The sequence below is a fragment of the Mytilus galloprovincialis genome, chromosome 6, assembly GCF_965363235.1.
Source record: "Mytilus galloprovincialis chromosome 6, xbMytGall1.hap1.1, whole genome shotgun sequence".
Classification (NCBI taxonomy): domain Eukaryota; kingdom Metazoa; phylum Mollusca; class Bivalvia; order Mytilida; family Mytilidae; genus Mytilus; species Mytilus galloprovincialis.
This window is the reverse complement of record NC_134843.1, coordinates 62,847,522-62,858,579: the sequence shown is the minus strand read 5'-3', so window position 1 is coordinate 62,858,579 and position 11,058 is coordinate 62,847,522. Positions and strand designations below refer to the sequence as shown.

Below are 11,058 nucleotides of genomic sequence, written 5' to 3'. Positions count from 1 at the left end.
GACCTGTTAACTTCGTTGTTCTAAACATTTAACTGACTCGATACCAATTTCTAATACAACTACAATCTTCGGTTCGTGTTCGTCCAGATTCCGTATTTACCCAGCAGTAAAACTCGATTTTTGATAAACGTTTACATTTAATAATATATCAATGTACAATAAAAGATATTATAAAAAAAGAAATGAATAGAATTGAATCGAATACACTTTTTCTTTCAAAAAAGTATACACAAAGATGTTGTTATTGCAACATATGTTGTTTTATTCATTAATCTCTACTTAGGTACAATGTAGTCCAAATAATTATGACGTCTGGTAAGGCTATTTGATTTTTTTTCTGGGACGCCTTCCTACGAAAAAATTAAAATAGCCTTGCCAGACGTCATAATTATTTGGACTAGGTACAATGTACCAGGTAAATTACCTGTGGAAATTAAAGAAAAATAATTATTTATATGAAATTTGATTAAGAATAATTTTGTTTATATAGTTGGAAAACACGTATTAAGTATTATAATTAAGTGTTCCGAATAAAGAATTTCTAGGAAAAAAAATCATTTTAAAGGAACAGATTGTAAAAAAACCCAGTATTCTTGATTTTTTTTTTTTAAGAATAACTTGATTATTAAAAGGCATTTAAAATAGATATAAGAAGATGTGGTGTGAGTACCAATGAGATAGCTCTCCATCCAAATAACAATTTAAAAGTCTAGAACAAACTGTTTAAAAGGAAACCGAGTTTAAGCATTTAATATATGGGTCATTTTCAAAAAATGTCGAATTTTGGAATTGAAAAATTTATTAAAAGTTACTTATCAAAACAACCCTCTACATAAGCAAATCAAAACAAACAGTACTGTAAGAACAACATATTAAAAGATGCAAATCTTGAAACATTTTTTGATCGGTGGTACAATATTTTGTCTATCCTGTTACCATTTTCAAAAGAAATTTTGGGTTATTGAGAAAAGGTTTAGATAAAATGTTAAGCTTGTTTTACGTTACCAATTAGATGGTTTTCAAGAGAATAAACTTATGTATATATTCATTCTGTAAAATAATAGATTATTTGCCAATTTTCTAGGTTGTACTGAAAAATGGCTCTAAAAATTGGTTTTCAAAGGTTGTAAAAATTACCACCAGTAATGCAAGTCTAAGATAGCAATTTATATTGTTCGGCCTTTTTTCACCCTTTCAAATAAACCCAACAAGTAAATCCCTCATAAGTTAATCTACTTTTCTCTTTATTTCGTTGGTAACAGGAACGTACGTTTCTGATATATATCACTATATATATAAAAGTCTATCCTGTTACCTTTTTGTCTATCCTGTTACTGATATCAATATTGTACCTGCAAATGCTTAATTGGGAAGATTAAGACGTTATAACCTTAAGATGAGTTCAAACAATGAAATATTTCATTCGTTTTCCACCTACATGTTAAGATAAAAAAATTTAACGACGTTTTTGTCTATAATTGTCTATCCTGTTACTGTAACCATAGCAACCATAGTAACAGGATAGACAACTGATTTCTTCGTTTTTGATTGCTGTTGTGAAGTAACTATACTCCCTTTGGTGAAGTGATTATGGTTTTCTATTGTGAATTTGGTTTCCAACACGTTATTGCACTTTTTACAACCATACTGTTAGTGTAATTAATCAAAATGGTTGGTAACAGCATAGACATGAAAAAAAGTACGCTCTATTTTTTTCACTAAATATCTTGAAATTTCTTTTCTCTACACTGTCGTTCAAGAAACGAGCCGTTTTAAATGTAAAGATTACTTTTCATTTTTGAAATCAACACTGACTAGTCTGATTCAATATTCATAGGGAGAATAATTTAACGACTGATTTAAGTAGCGGTAACAGGAAAGACATGAACCTCCTGTACGCTGATTGAATTTAGTTTGTAGATAATCTGTTACATACAATGATTAAGAAGCTACGATTGTTCGTTAGAATTATAATTAACGTTCTTAAAAAGTCCCTTTTGCAGATATCAAGGCGATCAGAAAATCGGAAAAAAAATCATTTGAAATGTGTTTTTCTGACAATGTACGCACACAAATACCCCAAAAATCGGACTTAAATGTAGTTTAATCTTATCAAAATAGATGTTATAGGTGTGTTTATTATTAATGTTCTGAATCACAAATCCGACAAGCTTTCATTTAAACCATTACAACTGAAATTTCCATTAGAAATAAAAAATTTAGCATAGGTGTACTGAAAATTCGACATTTTTTAAAAATGACCCATATAGTACCCAACAATTTCAACTTGAGCTTCAAAGATTTAATTGATTTCATTACTTGAATAAATAATGAGTTTTTTAAATAACAACACAAGGTCCACAACAAATCATTTAGAAGGTTGACATAGTAACTAAAGAAGTTAGTCAATGCACCACACCCAAACATCTTCAGCATGATGAAGTTGTTGAGACAAGAAAAAGCCTTCCGTGCTCTCACACGTAGTAATACAGAACTGGTGGTAAACATGGTTCGAGAAAGAGAAATTATACAGGGAAATAGATAACAGAGTTTGTGACGTCTTTTTTCTAAGGATGTTGGATATGTACAGCTTGATATTTTAGTCTGAGAAGCACGACATTTTTTATAAGTTGTTATTGGCTTTGAACTAGCCGACAGTAACTGCATTTCAGGGCCTTTTTAAGCTGACTATACGGTATGGAATTTGTTTATAGTTGAAGGCCATCCGGTGACCTATAGTTGTTAATTTCTGTGTAATTTTGGTCTCTTGTGGAGAGTAGTCGCATATGAAAACATACCACATTTTCTTATTTTTGTATTTAAACACTGAAAACAAGGTCACAGAATGATGAACTTGTGCCAATCTAGTATGTAGATGTTGCTTCTCATCTACCTAACATTGATTCAGGCTTTCAGTTTGTATTCACTCTTGTGTGTTTAATTAAGTGAAATCTATTACTGTAAAAGTGTTCTGAATTAATGCCAGTTTAATGTACTTTGGTGCTTTATTTCAATGAAAATGTAGTGTAACTCAAAATTTAGTGCTTTGTTTCAAAGAAAAATTACCACAATATATTTATATGTCAATTGATATCATTTACTTGTATATATATATATTAATGTGTTTTTTTTTCACCTAAATAATTTCAATGCCTATAAATTCATTTCGTATTTTTGAATATTAATTTTGCTTTTTAAATTGAAATTATTCGTTTTCTTTATTTTCAACAAGATTTACCTGGGTAGATTAAATTAAACTTGGTTTATTAGTTTAATCAAGGATTTGTATATACAAATCCTTGGTTTAATGTTGTTACAACAAATCCTACATATTCCCATTGTTTACATACAAATTCTGGGAACTCCTACATAAAATTTTACTATTTTACCTATAAAATTCAAAATGTAGGAATAGCCAGAATTAACCGTTCAGCCACATATAATCGGACAAATCCATGAAACAAACCGGGATATCACTTTGCTATGAATTAAACTAATGAATGGAGAAAAGGATTTGTGTAGTCCGATCTCTCAGAGTAAAACTGTCAAAAGTGTGTAAATCCAACAAAAGAGGTTTATTACAACGACATCGTCTTCGACATCTAACGCATGTTCCAGCGGATAGATATTTTATTTTTCAAGTTAAAACAAAAAAAATAATAAAATTTATAGTAAAATTAAAAATAACAATAAAAAATAACAATTTGGTTGAAACGGTATGGGGTTTACGCATTGTTGAAGGCCTTACGCATGTTGTCGCAGTGATAAACATACCACTTCTTCTTATTTGTATATCTTCTCAGTTAGAACATCTACTAGTTATTGAAATCATGTTATCACTGTGACAAAGTGTGATTTAAAAAAAATCAATCCCATAAAGTTTAATAGAGAAAAAAACGACAAGGAACTCTGGTAAAATCGGCCCCGAGTATGGTCATACACACTGTCGATACTTGATCATACTTATGTTAATTTTGGCATCGTGTTTTTACAAGTTCTAACTTTTCGTAGACATCTTTATACTAAAATCAGTTGAATGTGTTCTGAATGATATTTAAGTGTTGAAAACAACATTATTTGTTTAGTGGTTGTCATTGACTTTAGACTAGCATATCACTTAGATAATACTTTGTATCTTTTGTCTTTTTGTCCTGTTGTTATAGTTGTCACGTTTGTGTGATTTGTGTCGATCCGAAGAGTCATGCCTTTCCTGCCTTCATTTATACGCCTCTGTTTAATGTGTGCACGATGGATTAATGCTCTTACAAACATATTAACCACTACCACATTCTTTATCTAAATGACCGGCATGGATTTTTATTCAGTATTGAAGGCCGCGTATGCATGGTAACCTTTAGTTGCTTCCACCAACGTCCTATGTTTTCTGATGGATAGTTGACCCAATGGCAATATCTAATCATACCAAATGCTCTTATTTTTATAACAAGTTCAGGATAGCTATATTATAAAATGCAATTCTAAACAAATCAGCTATATACATGATTAAACGTTTGCATTTTTATAGTATAAAAAATGCCAATCTAATTAAAACCCGATCTCTCATCGCTCCTGTTTCTGATATGTCGCGTGGGCGCGACATATCAGAAACAGGAGCGATGAGAGATCGGTTTTTAATTAGATTGAAAAAATGCAAACGTTTAATCATATTAGCACACCAAATCAAGCAAAAAGATTAATATTTTGTATTTACAACCCTCCCCCCCCCAAAAAAAAAAACAAACCAACAACATTGGCAATCATACCACATCTTCTTTTTTTATATAAACTAAACTGAAACTAAAATCAAAATTACAACAAAAAAATAGCCAACAAAAAAAAACCCAAACAAAATAAAAACTAAAGAACCAAACAAAACAAAACAAGCGAATGGAAATACTAAAAGAGAACCTGCAAAGTGTGTGACTGATATCAACCAGAAATTATGGATTTGTATAACTTAAAGATCAGACTGAGTAAATTAACTAGTAGGATGTGAACATTCCTAATTTAGCCTTCCACGGCCGTGGAAATACACATCGGATCACGTTTGCCGAATACACATGCAAAAAATATGTAGCATAAAAGCATACGAAATTTCTTGTCCATAATAAAGCGATGATGAAAGGGTTAACAATATTATTCTATGTATATGGGCGTTTTTCAATAAAAGCGTAACTTTCAGACCTATAAAAAAAATGGAAAATCAACTTGTCTAAAATTTAATTTCAAGAGTTATTTTGAATACCTCTATAATAGACCTGTTTGTAAACAAAAAGTGCAATCTTAAATATTCTTTAAAATGATATTATTTTCATAATTTGTGTACTGTTTCGTAAAAGTCCCCTACGAAATTTCTTCTAAACACACATATTTTTTGCAATTTTAAATGTTTCCTATAGACATTCCAGTTTGTTTACTTTAAATACTAGGAAAATATCATTTTTCTGAATTGGAAAACCATGTTTATCGATAAAGATTAGACAGTACTTCACATATGAAGGTTCAACTCATGTTACGTAGTGGACATTTTGGTGCGTTTCGTAGTGGACAAAACCGTTTCGTAGTGGACAAAAAGTTTCGTAGTTGACATCAACCCTATTATATGTTAATAAAAACATAATAAAAATTACATGAAACTAGCCCTTGTTATTTGTTTTGCACGAATATAATTGAAAAAAGATTAAAAAAAGACTCCATGGTAGTGGTAGTGTCCACTACGAAACGTTTTTCTCCCATACTTGTTTCGTAGGGGACCGTTTCGTAAGGGACGTATTCGCATGTTTTATTTTTTCCCCACAATACCTATATTGCAATAGTAACAAGACTGATTGTATTCATCAAAGCATTTATCAAGCTGTACACTGATATTTTTTTCATAATTTTAAAACCAGATACTGAAGGAGATTTGACCCGTTTCGTAGGGGACATTATCAAAAATACGGTATCACTCTGGTCCATTTGATGTGCTCAATTTTTCTTACCAACAATTTAATTGCCGTTATAAAAGCATCACTTCTTTTGTAAGACCCTAATGTATATATCTCTTGCAAACAAAAAATTGATTTTATAAAACTGTTTATTGGCAAATTTTAATGACTACGTTTCGTAGTGGACATTTTGTGAGGGACACACCTTCTGAAATTAAAAAACCTATATTGAAATGTGTTTATTAGAATATGTTGGCTCTGAACATACTTTTGAATTATTAAAGAACTTATGTAAAGTAAAAACAACATTTATTTCTTCATTTTTTTACGATATTTTAGAGTATGAATGTTAAACAGGCGGTCCAGGGACATGCCATTTTGGTTGTTTTGGACCATTCAGGAGTCAATATCTTATCAATCCCTCCAAAAATAAACTGTTTCTTTGCTTAAAAATGTTAAATCTAATTCAATATACTGACTGCTCAAAAAATTACTTGCAAAGATAAAACACATTTTTTTTAAAGTGGATAGGACAAGAAAATACGTTTTTATTGAAAAACGCCCATATATGTTCTTTGCCACTCGCCAATATTGTAGAATAGAATATGATTCAAGACTTAAATTCCTTGTTATTAATTTTGTTTTGTTCATCATTTTTATGTTAACACTTTCTCTATATTTACTATTATAATAGTTTTTTTGCCAAAAAAAAATATAAAAAAGAAAATGGGTAAAACATTATCATTCAAGGGGAAACACTCGTATTAGAAGATAACTGACAATTTAGGTCATTTGACTTACTAAAAGATCTTTTCTTACCGACCACCCTTTTTCTGTTTAAATCTTTTCTTTATCTATAATATTTTAAGATAATAGGCAAAGATGAGAAAAGTGTAAAAAAATTGTCATTTAAAGTCAACAACTCTTAGAAGGGGTATTTGACATTTTTTGTCAAAGTTGACAAAACATGTACCTTTAGAGGTGTCACTAAGGCAACGTTAGGCCAGTGTGGGACTTGTGAAATATCTTTGCATTACCATCTATATATTACAGATTTTTAAAAAGCATTGGGCGTCCACCCACTAAATCCACCTTAGCAGTCCAAACGCTACAATAGCCAGAGAAATAAAATGAGAAACACCACAAAGTGAATTCGTTTAAATTTAACATTATAGACTTTTTAATACATTTTTTTTTTACTATATATCTTTTAATTAACACGAACATATCTGGCTTTATGATCTCATTTCATTAATAGTGAATAGTGTCACAACTTTCTTTGTTAATTTAATAAAGCTTAAGGCGCCTGTCTGGTAAACATAAACGAGAGTCCTTGTTGTCTATAAAATAAACAATAAGATGGAAAATAAATAACAGGAGTATTTCCTTTTAGGGAAATTCCAGGAAAAAATGGCGGGGGGAGGGTTACAACTATTTTATCTACTACCACCAGACATATTACTTATCTTTCTTTACTACAGAAGTGTATATGATTCCCTTTCTACAGCCCAAATGAAAAATATAAATCATTTGATGACCAACAATCCAATGCATTTTCCTGGAAAATCCCTGGTTAAAACTGAATGACTTCTTAATTTAAATAGATGATTATTTCCAGGAAAATGTGTATATATTTACAAACCGACTTTTACATTTATTTTAATAAATCCACTTTTAATAAGGAAATATTTTATTAAAGATACATTTATTTATGAATAGGAACACCTTTCTGTTTATTTTTGAAGACTGTGAATACATTTTGTGCTAACACTTAAGGACTTAATATGAACATTACCGATACCACACATAACATCACAGTGTCAGAATGGAACGATGAAATAGTAACAAGCTTAATACCAAACATTATCATAACTTTTGTTTATTTGGTTCTTGGGATATGTGGAAACATCCTTGTTTTGTTGGTCTATACATTTCAGATTAAGAAGCGATCAGATGAAAGATATTTCATTCCTATTTTAGCTGTATTTGACCTAATAGCAACATTCTATATCGGATCATATGATGTATTTCAGTGTTTACACCAAGTTAACTTTTCAAACGATATAATATGTAAGGCAGCACAATACTTTGTAGGACTAAATACTTTCATGCCAATCATAATTTTGATTATTATTGCATTTCAACGGTATGTCAAAATATGTATGCCTCTGAAACAAGCAATGACACTTTCGATGAAAAAAGCTTTATTGTCATTTGCAATATTGCTTTCTATATTGTTTGCGTTACCATTGCCTTTTGTATACGGCGTGATTCCTTTCAAGAGTACAGACAAGACAATCACAGGAATGCGATGTGGAAGGATTAAGAAGGGGCGTGTTCTAATAAGAATTGTATACGCCGCTGTACTTGGCATTTTTGCGATTGTTATAGTAACAACACTTATCGTGTTGTATTCTAGAATTGGATACGTTGTGTTCCGAATTTTCAAAACTAATAAACAAACTAGTACTAGAAGTCAGAACGAGGACACAGAACAAGAAAAACAAGATGGTAACAGCAAGGAGGAAAACACAATGGAAACCACCGCTGACGAACAAATTCTAGAAGTTAAGCAGAATAGTGAGGAGCAATGCTATGTTAAAAGTCCTGCTATGCCGATTTCTGGATCTCAAAAAAGAACAATAAATAATCGTCGGATTTCATATAAACTGACATTCATGTTTTTCGTTATTACTGTAGTATTTATACTCAGTTATATACCGAAAATAATACTAATGATTATCGAAGGGATATACAAAGACTTTTGGGAAACGTTACCAACCAGCACAAGATCTGGTGCCATGTTTGTTAACCACATATTCATTGTAAATAACATTGCAAACCCTTACATCTATGCTTTCATGGACAAGAAGTTTCGCGATGAGACAAAAACGTTTTTAAAACGTGCATTTAGCAAGATACAATGTATGTAATTTATAACTCTCAAGAATTAAATTGATACAGAATTTAAAAAAAAAGTTTGGTAAAGTATGTGATATGAATATAAGAAACGTGTATGTAAATTCACATGTCAACAATGACTTAAAGTATGAATACAAACAATTTCCCTGTTATGGTATGTTATATACAATATATTAAGTTAATAATAATAGTGAAAAACATTGCTAAAGATGAAAACAACACGCAATAAATTGTATGCATCTGAAACGCTTTTAAACTATGGATTTATCTTCATTAGGAACACTTAAAGCTATTTTTTTTAAAAGCTAAGGATGTACATGTATTAGAACATAAACATTTGTAGCGCTATATAAAACTAAAAAACTAGCCAGTAGACATATCCATTATCCATTTTGCATGAGAGAGTTGAAACCTTAGTTTCTAATTATTTCTATATACATAAACGAACACTTTTCGAAGTTAAGTCAGAGACAGTTTATTCACAAAACAATTTTTTTGTTGTCATCTAACATTTACTATTTTCCCAGTGATTTAGTCACTATATGGTTAACCCGTTATCACTAATTCCATTTTTACCTAAACTAGTACATCATGTCATGTACATGGTAGACAATTTTAAATTTAAATCAAATACGTTTTAGTTATCTTAAAAGCTTCTAAGTGCGTCGCTGTATCATACTTATAACTAAGATGTTGTTATTTAAGTGACATGTGTTATTTATTTCATTTTTACAGAGACCTATAAGCGCGGTATTATAAGCCTGTCTTAGTCTTTTCGACTCAATAAAAGAGGGGCGAAAGATACCCGGGGGACATTCAAACTCATAGATCAAAAATTAGCTAGCAACACCATGACTAAAAAAGAATAAGAAAAACAAATATTTGTACACAAGAAACAACATAGAAAACTAAAGACTAATGAAACACGAACCCCAACAAAAACTAGGGGTGATCTGAGGTGGTCCGGAAGGGTAAGCAGATCCTGTTCCATATGTGATACCTGTCGTGATGCTTATGTTATTACAAACCCGTTAAATAGTCTAGTTCCGTAGGTTACATTCGTGAAAAGGGAACGGGATTATAGTTACAACATTAGGAACATATCCGATATCATCTGTGAAACGGATATTCCAAAACGGTTAACCACCTTGATTATTAAGACATCTCGGTGTTGACATGAATATCAATTATATGGTCATTTTTATAAATTTCCTGTTACAAAGCTTTGAATTTTTTGAAAGACTAAGGATTTTTTTATCCCAGGAAAAGATTACCTTAGCCGTATATGGCACAGTTTTTCGGAATTTGGGTCATTAATGCTCTTCCGGTTTGTACTTGTTTGGCTTTATAACTTTTTTGATCTGAGCGTCACTGATGAGTCTTACGCGCGTCTGGTGTATTACATTATAATCCTGGTACCTTTGATAACTATCAACCAACTCATGATGGCGTCCGTAAAATTTACAAAGGGAGGATTTCAACTTCACCTTTTGGAACTCTTGGTATAACAGCTTCCTTGTGAGCAGCAACTCTCTATTAAAGAAACCATGATAGGAAATACGATCCCGGGAATATCGTATCAATTGGGAGATACCCCTGCATTTATTCCTTCACAATCCTTTTACTTACTTTTTATCAGATGACTCCTTAATTTTATATCATTGTCACAAAAATTCAAAGGACAAATTCGGGAGTACCATCTGGTGTAGGCGTACAAAATGTTTCCGGTTTTATTTTTAATCCACTATTCATTTGGTTTCATAAGATATAGATGTATGCTGACAAAATTCGTGAAGATCATTTGCATTTATAATCATTCTAGTGTTGGTGTATATGCACACATAGTCAGATGAACACTTACGAACTTTATCATTTTAGTCCCTCCTTTTATTCACTTATTTGATGCAACATTGTAAACCAAGGTAAAGCATTACAGACCAGATTGCTTATTGACCGATGGTCGGATCTGATCTTGAATACCCAAACTGTATTTGTTGTCTGTTTTTAATATTTTCTCCATTTCCCGGACATTTACCTAGTTCTGTATCGCATTCTGGCAGAGGTAATTTTGGCCATGGTGAATCTTTTAAATATGGAAGTTTTTGTACAATAGAATTGATTTTTGGATAGCTGAAGAAAAATATAGCCCTCCAAGTGCAAGAAGTGGGTTTATATGAACATCAAGATTTTTTTAGCATGTTTTATTGGC

The 11,058-nt window shown here is 31.2% G+C and overlaps 1 protein-coding gene across 1 annotated transcript; it reads left to right on the top strand.

Moving 5' to 3' along the window:
• Positions 1 to 7,621: 7,621 nt before the first annotated feature.
• Positions 7,622 to 9,093, top strand: LOC143078248 (cholecystokinin receptor-like). Its single transcript, XM_076253168.1, has one exon. It carries the CDS (start codon positions 7,712 to 7,714, stop codon positions 8,858 to 8,860), a length of 1,149 nt encoding a protein of 382 aa, XP_076109283.1. The 5' UTR covers positions 7,622 to 7,711; the 3' UTR covers positions 8,861 to 9,093.
• The last annotated feature ends 1,965 nt before the right edge of the window (positions 9,094 to 11,058 follow it).